Consider the following 17,319-nt stretch of genomic DNA (forward strand, 5'->3'; position numbering starts at 1 on the left):
GCCTTGTGGGAACCTGTGAAATAAGTTTGGTATCTTGGGAGCTGTAAATCTCTTGAAGTTGCAAGAGTTTGGCTTTATAGAGAATTTTGCTCTGGAAACAGTAAAGTAGTGAAAGAATGTGTGTGCTTTTGTGTATCCTTCTTTCATACACTCAGGAAAGAGCCTAAAGATCAGGTAAAAGGAATAGTGCTCACAGTCAGTACTATATACAGACTGAATGCAATTGGAAGGAATTGTTTTATCTGGTGTATAATTTTAAAGGAAATCCCATGTATTAATTTGAAATTAATTAAAAACCCCAAATATTTTGCATTTTCAGACTAAAAGGTCAAAACTACATGCCCAGTTGCTGAAGTCTGATCTTACTTGGAAGAAGATAATAAAGTTTGTTGATGACAATTTGGACAAAAAAGAATACCAAACTGTAAATGGTGATTTAAAAACTATCTTACAAGCTGCAAAACAAATAGGTATGTTTTCATTGTCTAGTAGTCTAATAATACATTGGTTTTTTGGGGGGTGGGAGCAGGTTCAAGGTGCTTTCTGCCTGCATACTTTACTGGTACAATTTTGATGCTACCTTGATGCCAGTTTTGCCCTGAAATATTTTTGAAACTCCATTTCATCTGATACACATATGTGGAACTTGGTTTTCTGTTTTATTTTAGGATTTATGGATATTCTTATTTTTTTGATAGTATTGTTTTGTAAATTGTGGTATGGTTTGTGATTGACAGTTATAAAGCAAAACCAGCTTTTTTTTTTTGGAATAGCAGGACTCTAAGAAAAGAGCAATCCTGATGTTGTATGCTTTAATTCCACTTAATTGGTATCATGACTGATATGCAGGCAGATAAAAATGTAAGAAATGTTTTCTGCTTGAAGTGTTGGTGTTGAGGAGAGAAATGAAAATATATATCACTCATCTGAAATTAAACTTTTAATACTGAAATACATTATGGCAAAGAAGGTGTGAAAACTTAGTTTTGATTGGAAACTTAGTTTTTGATTGACAGACAAATCCTAATACAGCTTTTGCTTTTAGCAAAATTTAACTTCATCAGCTCATAAACTGAGTGTATGGCTAAAGCTCTTGCTGTCACTTATTTAAGGGTTTTTCCTTTCAATCTCATAGGTATATTTCTTTCTTTTCTGATTGATTTTCAAATATCTTTAATAGAACCATTCCATTGGTTCTAAAAATAGAAAATCAATAAAAATTAATATATTTGGCTGGTTTTGGTACTACGGACCAGACATTTTCATTACAATACAAATGTTAACTTGCCACACTTACATTTCTAGTTCTCTAGTTTGTTGGAAGTACCTTGAATTGCGAAAGAAACCAGTGTCTGAACACAGGCTTTCAAAAACAGGCTAGGCAAGGTATTCATGCCCAACATGTTGTGGTAGTCAATTGTGCTGTACAGTTGCAGAAGATGCCTGTTAAAGCTATTAATGGTTGCAAATGGCTATTGCTTTCTTGAATCATCAGAAGTATAATTTTGAGTATTTCTCAAATCACTGACAAAAAAAATTAAATTCTGGTTAGTACCGTTAGTAGACTTTCAACCTCTTGTGCTGGAATTCAAGCATGTGGCCTTTCTGAAATAGACCTCTGGGAAGGGCCACCTCTCTGCCCTAACCCAGGTACATCTCATTTCAGCTGGCACTTGCAACACACAGGGCTTGAGGGAGAGTCACGCAAGAAGGGGATTGAGTTTGTACCATCAGTCCATAGAGTTAGGAGAAGGTGCAATCTGTATTGTTAAGAGATATTGATTGAGAAAGCTGTTTTAAATACCCACTGTGTATAGTTTAATCACAAGAGGTACTGGACTAAAATGTTGGCTGACAAACAAAGCAAAAACCCAAAATGAGTAGCTTCTAGTAGTGCATCTCTTGTCATCTTCTCTGGCTTATTTTGTTGAGATGGAAGGAGTAGAATTTCAAGAGATACTTTCACAAATAGGAGATGTTGATAATAAAGGAGAAATACCACTTAGTAAACCTAAGAGATTTTTCTCAAATCCTTCAATTTCTTTTTTAGTTTAGTAATCTTTACTTCTGTTCCGAGACAAATGACTTTAAATAATACTATGTATTTGTATGTTAGGAATATATGAGTGAGCTTCATGCAGACAAATGACAAGTTTTTAGGTGTAGGGAGGGTTTTTTGTGCTTCTTATATAGCTAATGATAAAAGGGAGGGGCTGAACCACCTTTTTCCTCTGAGACCTGTTTATGTATCTATTGTATATGTGTGTATCTTTATGTCATGTACCTTCCATATGTGGGTATCTAATTATCTTGTAAATATCACGTCCAGTCCTCTCCTTGAACTTTCCAGCTTTTCAAAGTGCACCACAGGAAGATTCAAGCTAAATACTGAATTTGTAGCCACCTTCATTTATTTATATGTTACATTTCTAGCTACTCAGCCTTGTCCCATCTGCTTATGCTAGATTTTTTTTTTGCTCTTTCCTGTTAGATTGTGGGGAAGAAATCCCTTGCTTTTTCTGGTGTTAAACCTAGTCTAAGTTGAATCAAGTCACAAGTGAAAAAATGCTATCAGTTGTCCTCATTTAAAATAAACAAAACCCCCAGTATGCTGATTGTTTTTGTTTAGGTTAGGATTGGTGACTTTTAAAATTTTGTGGTAGTGACATACTGGTTCATCACATGGAATTTTCCTTGTTTTCCCCGACTACCTTTGTGACTATTTGTGTAAGAAGTACATTCGTGTTTTTATCTAATAGTATATAGTTTATTTGCATAACATGATATTTTGTAGATAGAAATCTAAATTCATACATTTATTTGCTTTAAATTTTTTGAGCAGCTTTTCTGACTTAGAAGTGAGGTACTTAGAAGTAATTCTGCTGGGAATTACTACAAGAATTCAGTAATTCCCAGCTGATTTCTGTGTATTTATTCTGTTATGAATATTCAGATTAGGCGATGAATAAATAGTGAGACAAAGTGGAAATTTGTTAACGTTAAATAGCTTATAAATATAAGATTGTGTGTTTAAGACCTCTCGAAAGTTTTTTTTTTCTAGTTCAGAAAGATAAGAAAGCATTGGTTATTCTTAATATAAATTTTTAGTATGTAGTAAAATAATGAAGACAAATGCTTTATTATCATATACATTTATAATTGAGTACTTTGCAACAATTCTTACTTGTTGTGGTCTTCTTTTGAGATCTCTGCTGATGAGACTTGTGGCAAGAATTTGAATACAGTTATGCTATAGGAAATGTAACACTCTTAGTATTAAGTGTATTAAGTTATATTTGGTTTTGTTAACAGTTGGAGCTGAAAATGGACAAGAAGCAATTGAAAGTGGAGCTGTTTTTCTTTTTAAGACATTTCACGGGAAAGAATGCGTTGGCCATGATGAGACAAAGGTGATCAAGCAGATGTTTGGGCCGTTTCCATCATCATCTGCTACTGCAGCTTGTGATGCCACATCTCGGATTGCGTCTCACTTCACTGAAGAACAGCTCAGAGCCCTCATACAGTTGGCTGAAGAGCGAAATGGTGATAGCAGAGTGTTGTTTGGTAAAAATATAGTGTTTTCATTTGACATGCATGATTTGGATCACTCTGAAGAGCTGCCCGTGAATGGTGAGACTGATGCGCAGAAAAATATAAGCTTAGATTATAACAAATTTTTGAATAACCAGCTGAATCACTTACAGAACTACTGTGATGAGAAATCTAATCTCAAGTCTTTGGAAAAAATAGATGATTCTTTTTTATGGTGTGAAGTTGGAAAGTACCTGAAGGAATCTCAAGGAGGTAGCCCCGGAGGGCCAACAACAGAAGACCTCTGCTGCACTTTGTATGAGATCCTTGCTTCTACCAAAAGTGCCGATGAACTTCAAAATGAGGTACACTAGCACATTAACCGTACTGCATATAATTGAATGCTACAGAAATACACAATAATTTCATATTAGTTTATGGCAATATACTTTATCCAACTATGCTCTCTATGCTTTTCTTTTTTTTTTTTTTTTTTTAATTATGTCTTGAGAAAAATCTCATGGCAGCATCACCATTTCCCAGGGAGAAGATACAGCATCAGTTTGATAGGAATAATCTCCTTCCCCCACAATGGACAGGATATTTTTTTTGGTGGCTGTTTGCTCAGCATCTCCATTCTTTCTTTTTAAGCAGAATCCAGTTTAAAGTGTCTGTAAAAGTGTGAGAAACTTACAAAGACAAGCTGAACTTTCCTGGACAGGTTTCAGTTTCAGAGCCTCCCTGTTGCTGGAAGGCTGAGCAGGTGGTGCTACTTTAAAAATTTTTCATATCACGTCTGTTTCTTTTGATGAGGAAAGGGGTTGGCTGGGTTTGTTACAGGAGGGGCAGAGAAAATGTGAGGGAGAGGGAACAGTTGCTGCAGTTGAAAAGATTAGCATAGTAGGAGAAAGAGGAAAAAAAATTATTAGAGCCTGGAGAAGATGTTTTCCAGGTGTGTGCACAAGAGATGATTGGATTAATCTAGGCAAGGGAGAACTGGTTTTGAATGGGGCAGGGGAAGAATTCCTGCAGTTTGGTAATTTTTTTTCCTCTGCCCTTTTCTGTTATGTTTACTTTATTTTTCCTAACTTGCCCTGCTTTCCTTCCTTGAAAACATCCAGTACTTAAATTCTCAAACTGACTTTTCAGAAAGACTCTAAATTTGAAAATTTGCTACCAAAATGCAACTGATAGGAATAGACAATCTTGTGAAAGACGATATAGTGAAAGTTTTCAGGAATTTAGCCATTGCAGTTACAGATTTTATTCTTCATAAAAACAGTAGGTGATCGAGAAGGGAACCTGTGTACCTCATTCTAGGTTTAGATAACTATGTGTGGGTGTCTAATGTGTAATGGTATCATTTCTGAAGCCATATTATTGCTTTGTTTAGTAATCAGTGGACCACATTTTGGCTATCCTTTGAGCTTTCTGGCATGTATATTTTCTTACAGATCCTAAATATAAATGGAAGTTGATCTAATTTCTTCTGCATTGAAATAGATTTGAAAAATAATACCTTAATACATGTCTGTACACAGCTTCATATATATGTATATATATCAATTTGAGTGGTCATTTTCAGGGAAGACACGTGCAAATGGAAGACTGAACAAGTCTTAGATAAGAAGACTGGATTAAAACTTTCATGTCAAATGAAACACAGAAAAAAAAATATTTGTCAAAGGGACCTGAAGTTAATTAATTGTACAGAAATAAAGATTTCAAATTTTTTTTTCTAGATCAGTGGCTGAAGACATTTCCACTATCATTATTGGATGTGCAGAAATAATTCCATACTTCTGTATAATGCCTACTTAATGCCCGAGTTTAATTTGTAAAATGTTAAAGGAAAAGCTCTAAACCTTTGGCTTGAAGCAAGAAGAAATAACATTTTTTATTTTGCAAATTTATGATCATAATGGATTGCTAAATCAGTCGGCAGAAAGCTCAAGCTATCAGTTTTTATGTAGGTTACTAATGAAGACTTCCTTTCCATTAGTTCCTGGAACGAAGAATTCTTGGCAAAATTTCTGATTTGATAGCTTTACAGAAGTTTTAATTTGATAATATGAAAAAATTGTTTGTGAGTAACTTAGCAAGAATAGTTTCTTTCATTTGCATCACTAGAGAGGAAGAGGATTTCTTCCCTGAAATGTCTGAAAACTGCATCTTAGTTTGGATTTTTAAAAACTAGTAATAAAAAAAAGATCTCCACATTCTCATTATTTTGGCCCCTTTGTTGCCCTCCCTTGCAGCAGTCTTATTTCATTGTTCTCTGCACAAGGTGGGGGTCAAGGAGGGAGTACGACAAATTTGAACCTAAACACCTTTTGTTAAAAACTAGCTGGCATCTGTATTGTGCTCTCTGCAGGCATAGTCATGACTTGAAATTTTCTTCTGGGCTTTGGATTTTACTATCTCTTAAGGATATTTTTTTTTTTTTTTTATTACAGTAATTTTGTTGGTGCCATCATTAGGAGCAGATGGTGCTTTTAAACCTGAAGATAACCCATTTCTAGAACTAGGTCAGAGGCTTGCCATGTGAGATGGCATAACAAGCTGATTGATCATGCATACTGAACATCCTACATTTCCTGGTGGAATGAATACAGGCTAAAGTGTCTGTGAGCTACAAAAAAATTTTTTTTCTTTATTAAAAAAACCAAAACAAAACAAACAAAACAAAAACAAAACAAACAAAAACAAAAAACAAAACAAAAAAAAACAAAAAAAAAAAAAAAAAAAAAAAACCCACACCCCAAAACAAAACAAAGCAAAAACACAAACAAAAAACAACCACAGCGAAACCCCGGACTGTTAATATGAAAGAATAATTCTTCATAAATAAAAATCCAGATCTATAAAATGTGTTTTTGTGTTTTGAAACAGGAAGATACCACTGTCTGTTTATTATTTAATGAAAAAAGGACATGATTGTGGTGAGGATATTGGTGAGTGGACTTCCGTAGGACAATTTTGATTTGATCCTTAAGCAAATGTTATTGAGGTGCCAGATGACATTAAGCATATGAGCAGTTTAGATAATTTATGGGGTGGCATCCTGTTTTGGGGTTTTTTTTGTAGTGTATGTGTAGGCACATATATATGCTATTTATTTTATCTACTTACTGAGCTCTACAAGGAATTGTAATTTGTTGCTTTCTCCAGCAGTACATAGTTTATGTTTAGTTTGGTGAGGTAGTAGAAATACTTTGTTCTTTGTTTTCACAGTTTAAGAACATTCCACACATCCTTCGGGACAGTTTGTTTATCTGGCATATCACTGGTGACTCTTAATTAGAAGAAAATTGATTCTTATGATTGGAGTGGTATGGGAATTATTACTTATTTTCTAAGTGTTTGGGACATGTGCTTTTCACTGGGGATGCGAAGTCTACTAAAACTAAATGACAGCTGCATACTTTTCACAGTGTGTCAGGTTTCGTTGATGAGCATATGTATTTTGTTGATGGTAATGATGTGGTAACAACATCATTTTTAGAAACAAGAAGAAAAAACTTATAGCCAACTACAGAGTTTGGCCAATAACTGTTGTGGTTTTTATTTTTATATTTGATTAAAACTTAGTATTCAGTGCATTCCTCAATTTGAACCCTCAGTTTCTAGTATATGATGAATGAAGACTGGAGCCATCTGAGAACATTTTAGCAGCTTTGCCGCCTAGCACCTCCCAGAACTAGGAAAAAGTTGGAAGAGTTTAGTCCCTCTGATTAGACCATACTTAAAGGACATGTCTTTCTTCTGTGAACTCTTGTCTACTTTATCTGCAAAAGTTTTCTGAATTTTGTTTTGGAAATACCTGTCTCTGTTTTTACACTGAGGCAGAGGTACATTATGCCTTTATCATAACAAAACAGGAAGATATTTCCTGTAGGTATAAAATAACTAGGGGGAAAAAAGGAGATGCAAACAGAATTGTGTTAAGATCATTTTAATACAGCATCCATTATGAAAAATCGTGCATTTTATTCCTCTTGGGACAAGGCAAGAACTTTGCCCAAATAAAATTAAGAATATTAATGTCATTTAGCAAATTAGATTAAATGGTGTTTCCCAGACAAAATCACTTTAAATGCTGGATAAATGACTAGAATATATGAAACTAGGCCAAGATATGAAACAGCAGAACTGTTTCAAGAAAACTACATTGTAAGCAGTGATTTGAGTATTATGTAATAGTAATATATTTACTTATCTCTATATATGATGCACTTAATTTCCCCCTTAAAAGCCCAGGCACAAGGCTTCTTTTGTCTACTTTCTAGTTGTGACTGTTTCCAGCTCTCTGCATTAAAAGGTTAGCATATACACATATTATGGCATCCAGGGTTTCTATCAGTAAACACAATCCAGCTGCATTGCAAACTGTCATGGTGTGAAGCAAACATTGTTTTTTTGTTGCATTTGGCTGAATTTATCTCTCCAACTGAAAATATGAAATATGTTTTCTTCCCTGTTGTCATAAGCACCTGAGAAGAGTCAGGTAAAAACTACAGTGAGAGGCCAGGAGGTAGTAATGTGGAGTTTGAAGGTTCTCAATCCTTCCTTCAAGGCTGTAAAACATTTATTTCAAATCAAATCAGAAAAGTACAAGTTGTGGAATATGTTGTGTTTTATATGATGAAAAGAAAAGAGGTCATGAGTTGGACAGCACACCTTCCTGTACGTATTCCTGTTTAGTTCAATCCAGTAATATGCTCTTCATTAGAGCTAAAAGGTTATTGCTTTATTACTGAAATTGAGTTCTTTTCATACTTATTTCAGAATAGAAGTTAATAGATTATTTTGTTGTTTCATTAAGTAAGAATTTATTTTCAGTGTGGTGTTTGTGTGCTTCTGAATGCTTGATGTAGCAACAGACATTTAGACAGTTTTCCCCAGTCTCTTCTAAGTGGACCCCTGTTGTCTCTCAGACTTCTGCCTGTAAGTTTTCTTTAACTGCCTTTGTCACTAATAGCAAGATAATGATTTTTTTTTTTTCCACATGAGTTTATCTACATTGCTTCTGTTGCCTTACCTTAATCCCACCACAAATGTCTGCCAATATGCTTTGTTGGTGGAACCTGTAGATGCTCATGGGATCAAGAACAAGGGGAGCTTAACTAACTTGTCAATTCAGTGAACTGGCAGGAAGCTCCTCTGTGTCTGCCACAAGCCTTTTTGCAAAAGTACAGGAAAGTAAAGGAAAGCAAAATCTGTTTAAACTTTCACAGAATTTAGAAGGCATCTTTTATCTCAGTAATATAGTATCATAAACTGAGGAAGACTAATCATTAACAAAAGAATGCAGGAAAATTTGTCCCAACTTTTCCCCTGAAGACTGCTTCAGAGTCTTGTTGCCTGGGTGTTTAAAAAGAACCCTTGTTTTCTGCTTTTTGACTTTAGGGCTGGTTCAGGGCTGATCACTTTTACTGTGCTGTGATACAATTGTCTTTCTTTTTTTTTTTTTTTTTTCAAAGCAGTTTTAAAACTGAGTACCAGAGAACTGTGTTTATAACTTCCTTTCCAGACGATGCTATGCCTTTTAAACACTGCCTTTCTTTTCATTTACCCTTCAGGCAGTTCCTTGCCAACTTTTAATTCTTATATCAATGCTCATCTTCACAAGTCTAACAAGTCCTCATGTGGAAAATTGCAATGTTTTAAATTAAGTCCAGATGTGAGACAATTGCTATTTATTCATTTTCTATAATGAAGTGTTAAACCAAATTGTGTGTCGTGTGCCCATGCTGTATTTATGCCATTTGCCAGTTACCTGAATGTCTTTTTGATTCTTTTCCAAATATATCCCTTTAACTTACCTCCAATCATATTTATATTTTCTCATACACTGTGTTATTGCCCTTGTAGATGTGTGATCCCTGGCCTACAATTTCATGTCAGTTTCTGAAGATTCATGAAAGATTACATTCTACTCAAGCTGTTTTAACAGTGAACTCTGAATTTGGCTCCTAGCTTCAGTGCCATCATTTTTTTATCCATGCTCTTTTCTCTTTAACCACTTTATCCTTATATCCAAAATAATATTTTAACTGTAGGAAGAAATTAATTCTAATTTTAAAATTGAACTGAATTAAAGTATTGTTGGTAACTTTGAAGAATCAAAATTTTCCTTTCAAAAGGGAAATTCGTACTATAGTAAGGGACTTAGTGAAGTCACCTGGTCTGTGGAACTCAAAATGGAGAACATGCTGGACACCTGCAAAGGAAAATACACTGTAATTATTTCCTGGTGTAGGGACATGAGCCAATAAATAGAATCACAGAACACTATGTTGGAAGGGACCTCAAGGATCATTTGGTCCAACTGTTTGTGGCAAAAGCGTGGTCTAGACAAGATCAGCACCCTGAATCTTAAAAATACCCAATGCTGGGGCATCCACTACATCTCTGGAAAGAGTATTCCAATGACTGATTTTTCAAATTGTGAAAAACCTTCCTCTTGTGTCCAATAAAAATCTTTCCAGCATTTATTTGTACCTATTGCCCTGTCCTTTCCGTGGGAATACTTCTAAATAGGATTCTTGCATCTTCTGTGCAAGGCACCCTTTGAGTGCTAGAAGACAGTTATGAGATCTTCCCTAAGCCTTCATTTCTCAAAGCTGTACAAACCAGTTCTCTCAGCCTTTCCTCACGTGGCAGGCTTCCCAGTTCTTGGATCATCCTTGTGGCCTTTCTCCTGACCCTCTCCAGCCTGCCCACACCTTTGTAATATCGAAGGGACCAAATCTGAACAACAGTATTCCAGTCATGGCCTGGCAAGCACTGAGTAGAGTGGGAAATGGACTTCATTTTCTGTGCTGGTGATGCCCTTGTGATGCCACCCATCATCCCATTGGCTTCTTTGCCGCAGCAACATGAGTTCACTCATTGAGCTTGTTGTTGACCAGGACCTCCTGCTCCATCTGCTCCTCTGATGGATAGATCCCAGCATGTGCTGCACTCCTGGACTACACTTGTCCTTGTTGAACCTTATAAGGTTCTTGGATTTCAATGTGCTTTCTTGATACTTAAAAGCTAAGTTACATTTCTTAAACTGTATCCTTAAGCCTGTAACAATGATGATTTGTTTTTAAAAATTGTTCCTATTTAAAATAAAACAGATTTGTCAATAGGAGTAGCAGCTTTCCACTGCAGCTTGCAAGTCCTAGGGCACATAAATCACAGTAAACTGGGATTGGTCAGTGTTGTTAATTCTGATCAGAATGGCACCTAAAAAGCTTGAGAGATAATGGATAATATTTTTATGGCCCTTCAGATACAGTTGACCTTTTTTTTTCCTGAAATATTTTTAAATATTGTGTAGTATGTTACTCTAAAAACTTATAGGTTGATAAAGGTGAAATTTTTCTGCATAATGTTCACTGTTATGTTTGCTGGATGTTTTCCAGGGAAAACTCTACTTGGTGTTTCTCAGTGCTTGCAAGGAAAATTTTATGTTGTGAGGCTGGGTAAATACCACCTTCTCGTGTCATGACTGTCTTTTAAAAAGCCCCACGGTTCTTAGATTACCATCACTTACTTTATCTGATGCTGTCCCCTCTTATTTGAACAATACATATACACACCCTGGATGTGAAAAAGTTTTAATTAAAAAAATGTTGGTTTCATTTCACATGGTAGTCTGGTCATGATGAAAAGTGTGTCTAGGCTGACTTTGATCAGTACTTGCCTCTTAAACTGAAGAATATATGGATTCCCATATCTTTTCATTTTATTATTTATAGTATTTTATTCAGAGGTATACTTGGTTCAGTTTGCTCATAAAATGGAGAACAAGCACGAAGCAAAAGCTTTGAAAACTGTAGTTGCTACTCTAAATATTAGGCTTTTTAAATTAACATCACACTCTACTGCATTTTATTGGCTTGGCTTTGGGCAGTAGGATGAACAAATAAAGCCTGAAAGGTGTAGAGTGGAGTCCAGCGTGGGCATACTGGACTGAGGCCAGCAAAGGGCCACCAGGATGATGAAGGGACTGGGGCGTCTGACTTCCGAGAAGAGACTGAGGAAGCTGGGGTTGCTCAGCCTGGGGAAGGGAAGCCTTGAGAATCTGATCAGACTTGGTGGTGAGGGCATGGTGAAAATGGAGTCAGGCTTCTCTTGGTCATAACCCAATGGCAGGACTAGGGACAGTATACATAAATCATATTACGGGATACGCCATATAAACATAAACTTCTTTTTGTCAGTGTGAGGATGGTCAGACACAGGAGCAGTTTGCTCAGGATTGGTCATGGGATCTCCAGCCCAGGAGACTAGATCTTTTCCAGAGGTTTCTTCTAACCTCAGCCATTCCGTGATTCTGTCATTTCAAATGAAAAAATAGAGGTAATTGGAGAAAATTCCTTATTTATTTAAGTCTTCATTTTCCCTGATGAATTTCTTATCAAAAAAGCAATCCCTTACCCTAATATGTTTGGGTTTGTTTAAATTAAAAGCTTCTTGTTTTGTAACAAGTTTGTGATTAGTAGAATCTCATAATAAGCAAGTAGAGTGTGCCTCTAAGTACTTCCATTTTAACCTTATGTGTAACTTAATTAATGAATTATGGTATACAGGAAATAAATAGACCTTTTGTTGCAAGTAGTCACAATTAGGTTTTAAAGTGACCTCAATTTCAGATGTGTTAAATTGGTCTCCTAAATTAAGTACAACAGACATTTGTTGTCCAGGAAAATAATTCATTTAGTTTCTTGCATTAAACAAGAATCTGTAATGGTCATTATTCTTATAAGAGAAAACTACATAAAGTCTTAATTCACATGACTAAATTTCTAATACCCTTTAAAAGCCTGACAGGATTTATGTGAACATTTAATTTTTTTTCTGCATGTAAGCTAAGACAAATATAAGACTCTGAGATGACATTGAAATACAGTTCAATAAGAAGAAGTATAGTTTAGAGCTCATAATGCAAACCAGCTACAAAATATTTTTTTAATTCCTACAGACTCCGCACACTTATTCACTCCTTCAGGTAAATGAATAGAAGAGCTTACACAACACCACAAGCATTTTGTTTTAGAATAAAACTAGGAAACTGTGTGTAGATTTTGTTTCCTGCTGGTGGCTTAGGGGTCTTGTCAGTAGCAAACACTGCAGACACTGTTCTCTCTCTACATCTTGCTTATTGCTTTCCAGTGTAACATTTGCACATAAACACTGTATGTTCTAACTCTTAGTATCCAAAAATCTGATGACCTGAGAAATACTTAGCTTACATTTCTAAACCTGGTTTCAGTTTAGTAATTCTCAGGTCTGTATTGAGAGTGATTCCCGGAGCAGTCTGAATATGTCATTTATATTAAGAGCTCTGAACTCTTCACAGTTCATGTTATAGCATGGACTGTGAAAAGGATTTTAGCATTTCATTTTTTTGCAGACAAGTTTTTTTTCAGGTGCTAGTTTTGAGATCATTCATCTGACATGCTGTGTATATTCCAACAGAAGTGCTTTCAAGAAACAGGCTTCACTATCTGTGCACAATGCGATTGGCTCTGACTCAATATTTGCCTAATACTACTCCTTGGCTCAGAGGGCAAGTGGAGCTTGTTTGCATGTTCTGTGTAGCCATTTCCCTAGTAACAAGCTGACCTTCACCATCAGAAAAGTACAGTGTGCAGGTGTGAAAGTAGATGTTTACTTTGCTTTTCTAAAGCAAAATAGGACCTGAAGTGTCAGCTTATTGCTGCTTTGTAGAATGCCAAGTTTTGGACTTTGCAAGGCTTGGCTCCTCCAAATGCTCTGATATCGGAAACTCAGTTTTACCTGTCACTAGCTTGGCACATCAGTGTAATTGTGCATGCTTCATTGCTCCCAGAGGGTTATCTGTTCCCTGTCAAAGCCAGAGCTTGGCTTTTCTGCTGCTCTTCTCTTCAGGTATAGGACTCACAGCCACAGATTCTCTAAGTCATCTGAAGCAAAACTGAAAGTGCTCTGAGCACCCCCAGCATCCCCAGCACAAGGCGGCTATTTTCCCTGCACAGATTTCATTAAGCCACTATTGGGGAAGAAAGTCAACTTTGATGTCAAAATGTAATTTGGCAGAACTTGTGTACAATATAAGTACAGTTAATACATAATTTTTAGAAAATTTAGTGGGAAGCACCTTCTGAAATATAATAAATAACGTTATATACTGAGGCATAAGTGAACAGCACAGTTTGTTAGGGAATGTGGAAACTAAATTGACCAGAACCTGGAGTCAGTGGCGAAATGGCTGATGTGATTGTCCAAAGTGTAAGAAATAGGAAAATTTAATATATTTTAAAATAATAATTATTTGTGGGTAAGCACAAAAGCAAGACCTCTGGGATAAAATATGAGCATCGTTGAAATCAATTAGAGATTTTTTCCTTGATTTTAGAAGGTGGGTTATTTTACTACTTGTCCTACTCTGTGCTTACATTTAAAGTTATTTTGCAGAGGTGATTTCTGAACCATATCTAGCTGGTATTATACATCCACAGTCAACAAAATAGCACTTTTACAAAACAGGATTGCACTAACATGTATTTCTATATTGCTTGGGAAAATTTTACCACTTAGAAGATGTTATGGTGCTGTGATATTTTTATGAGACTTTCCCACAGAGGAACTGGATATCTGGTTACACACTGACTGGTTAAACTAGATAAAATGGCAAAGAGTAGTTAATCTGCTGAATTTTACACTGTTAATAAAATAGTCTTGAAAAACTGATATAAGCAGACGTAGTAATAACTACATGAAATATGTAACAAACACTGAATATTCGTGTGAACAGAGAATAGTCCTACAACAAGTTTTTTGCTCAAAAAACAAAATAGATTTGGGAGGTTTGAAAAAAACTTTGCCTTTGGTTCAGAGCATAAACAATTTTTTAATGAGCTGTTATATTTATTATGGAAATACAAACAATACTGTGCTTTCAAATATGCATTAATACAGGGAAAATATTGGATATTTGATGTCAAAACTGAGTGTCTTGTGTGTATTTCTGTCATATTGCAGAAGTTCTCTGTGCCTCTAAGCTTAGCATGTTAATGCTGTGCTGGAGCTAGGCAAGTAAAATGCAAGAAAAGCATTCTGTGCTTCAGCATCTTATATTACTTGAACTATCACTTCTATTAAATATAGTATGAATGCCTCATTTTGTACAGATAGTTGTATATTACTCTCCTGTATTACTCAGCAATGTTTTTTGAAGACCTCAGTTTGTGAAGATTAAATTTGTGGACTACCAGTAAGAATTGCAAAAGATTGTGGTACTTGATTTTGTCATGTAGAAGTCATGACTAAACTTTTCTGTACTCATGTTGAGTTCATTAGAGGGCAAAACAAAATTGTGAAAACAAGCTGAGTGGAATTTACAAGTGGAATTCTAGAATGAGGAGTCTACTGACTCTCCTTGCTCTAAGTAATCAAATTAAATGTTGAATAGCTTGACATGCAACTTAAATTGTCATTCTTTAAAAAAATGCAGATGCCGAAAACATAAAAATATTCATCCAGCTATACAGATACTTAGATTAAAAGCCCCCAAAAACCAGAAGCACAATTTTATTCTGACTGAACATATTTTAAAGACATCAACATTTGTATGTGTATATTGCATCGTAAAGACTTTAAAGGTCTTCATTGTAAGCACTGCCAGATAGTTTCAGCATTACAACTACATTTTTTAGTTGATCTTAAGTGGAGAATGTGTTAATATAGAATGCTTACTGATAGAGGAAACAGTTTCAAGAGATGACTTCATCATTACTGTAAATAAAAGGTGATGAAATAATTGGAAAAGGGTTCACAGGAGGTCCGTCATGTAGAAGGTAGCATGTGAAATAAAGCATGGAAAACTGAGGAAATTAAATATGAAAAAAGGTAATTGCCAGTCTGGTTTGATGCAAAGAAGTAGCAATAATGCAAATGTATTCTGTGTGGGAGGAGTGCATCAGTGGACTGTGGATTGCAGGAAAAGGCACTCAGAAGGAGGGGGGAAGGCAGCAATAGACTGGCAGCATAAAACAAACATTTTATGAATATTGTCTGCTCATCCTAGCAAGGAACAATCTCACCAAGAGTTTCCGTTAACTTTCAGGTTCCATGGAAGTTGGTTTCCAGTTCCAGCACAACTTGCAGTAACCAAAAAATGTGCATGAGAATCAACTCTCAGAACTGTTAAACAAACAGCAATTGTCTACTCCTTGTGAGATATCCTTCAGGATGCTATAAGATTCCTAATTGCTCCATTTGGACATGGCTGTTCAGTTGCCTGTAAGGGCTTTAAGCAGCCACTGAGAATCAGAAGTTGATTAGTATTTTTTCAATAAATATTCAGTTGCCAGTTTTACGTAGGCCTTACATCGGCCGTGGCTAGACTACTAGTGCTCTTTAGTAATGGAAATTTCCACAAGTTGTATTGACATGTTCCTGCATCTGTTACATGCTTTCTGCTGCTGATACTATTTTTTCATTATTTTTGAACCACTGTTCACTGGGTACTTTGTTTTTACAGTATTGAACTAAGTCTGAAGTGACAGTTAAAATGTTATCTGAAAATCACATAAGGCACTTCAAAAGTTATAAATGCCTTGTTTTAGGAAGAAATGGAAGTACTTATCTGATTTACAGAAATGTTCATCATTTGCTCCTGGAGAACTCTTCAGCCAGCCCTTATTGTGGCTCTTACTAATCTACCCATGATTGTGAAGTTAACTATAAGTTCAGGAAACTTACCTAGGATCCTTGTCTGAATGTTTACAAGTGGTTATGAATCTTTAGTTTAAGTATCAGAGAAAAGAGTCTTATGAGAAAACATGAAAAAGCAATATGCAGTAGTTTTTTTAAGTCTCTGAAACATAATGAAGAAAAGAAGTGCCCATAGCCAAGGCAATCTTTGTTAAATAATAATTTTTAATACTTTCTATTCTGTCATTATTTGCATGTGTTCTTCCTGAACTTGCCCAGAATTTAATCTCCAAACCTCTCTGAAAGCAATGTGGCTATTCTTTTGTCTTTGGACAATTTAGATTTTTGCCAAGGAACATTCCTGAGATCTGTTTCTGTTGCAATTGTATTCCTTTCATATAACTGTTTACTAATTTGTTAGGTTTGTCTCTTAATAACTCTTTGCACACAAATTTACTATAGAAATTTATACACAGTAGAAAATTCAAGCTGTTCTTATAATTATTTCTTAGTTAAATCAATAAGTGGAATAGCTCTTGTTGTGAGTCTCCTTTGAGATAACATTTCCAAAAGCTACAGTTCAACATTCATTTTGACTTAAAACCAGCTTATTGAAATGTTCACTGCTGTGTATATGCAACACCACATGAAAACTTCACATATGATAATATATTGATGTACCTCAATCTTCATTTTTCTTAATGTACCATGAAATTATGGCATTAGCTTTTAGTTTTGTGTGTGTGTACCCTCGCATGGCATATGATATTTTGATGTCAAAGCAACTTGTCTCATAAAACATGTTTGGTTTTAAGTGTCAAAGTGGCATTTCCTTTTGTTCAGCATAATGACTTTCTAGCCCTAACAAATTAACATATCACACAGCTTATTCCCCATTGCCTCGCTCATAAAAGCAGTATCCATTTAGGGGAAGTACAGGCATATGTGGATCACCCCTGTGGTGTTTTATCTTTATCTTATCATCAAAGCTTCTAACTTGGCATGAGACTGGCTTTTCAAGCTTATATTTTCTTTGTAATTTTATTAACATTACCAAGAGTTTTATATACAGACAATAGAAAGCTTGGGTCTGAT

General features: G+C 35.4%; 1 protein-coding gene across 4 annotated transcripts in view; it reads left to right on the plus strand.

Annotated features, from left to right (window-relative positions):
• The window catches only part of ASCC3 (activating signal cointegrator 1 complex subunit 3), a 254,871-nt gene that overhangs the window by 15,251 nt on the left and 222,301 nt on the right, over positions 1–17,319 (plus strand). For all 4 annotated transcript variants that reach the window (XM_040058833.2, XM_040058830.2, XM_040058831.2 and 1 more), the window contains exons 3-4: positions 320–470; positions 3,313–3,896. In XM_040058833.2, coding sequence (XP_039914767.1) covers positions 320–470; positions 3,313–3,896 — 735 coding nt within the window. The remainder of the gene's footprint in view (positions 1–319; positions 471–3,312; positions 3,897–17,319) is intronic.

Source organism: Hirundo rustica, chromosome 3, assembly GCF_015227805.2.
Source record: "Hirundo rustica isolate bHirRus1 chromosome 3, bHirRus1.pri.v3, whole genome shotgun sequence".
NCBI classification, from domain to species: Eukaryota; Metazoa; Chordata; class Aves; order Passeriformes; family Hirundinidae; genus Hirundo; species Hirundo rustica.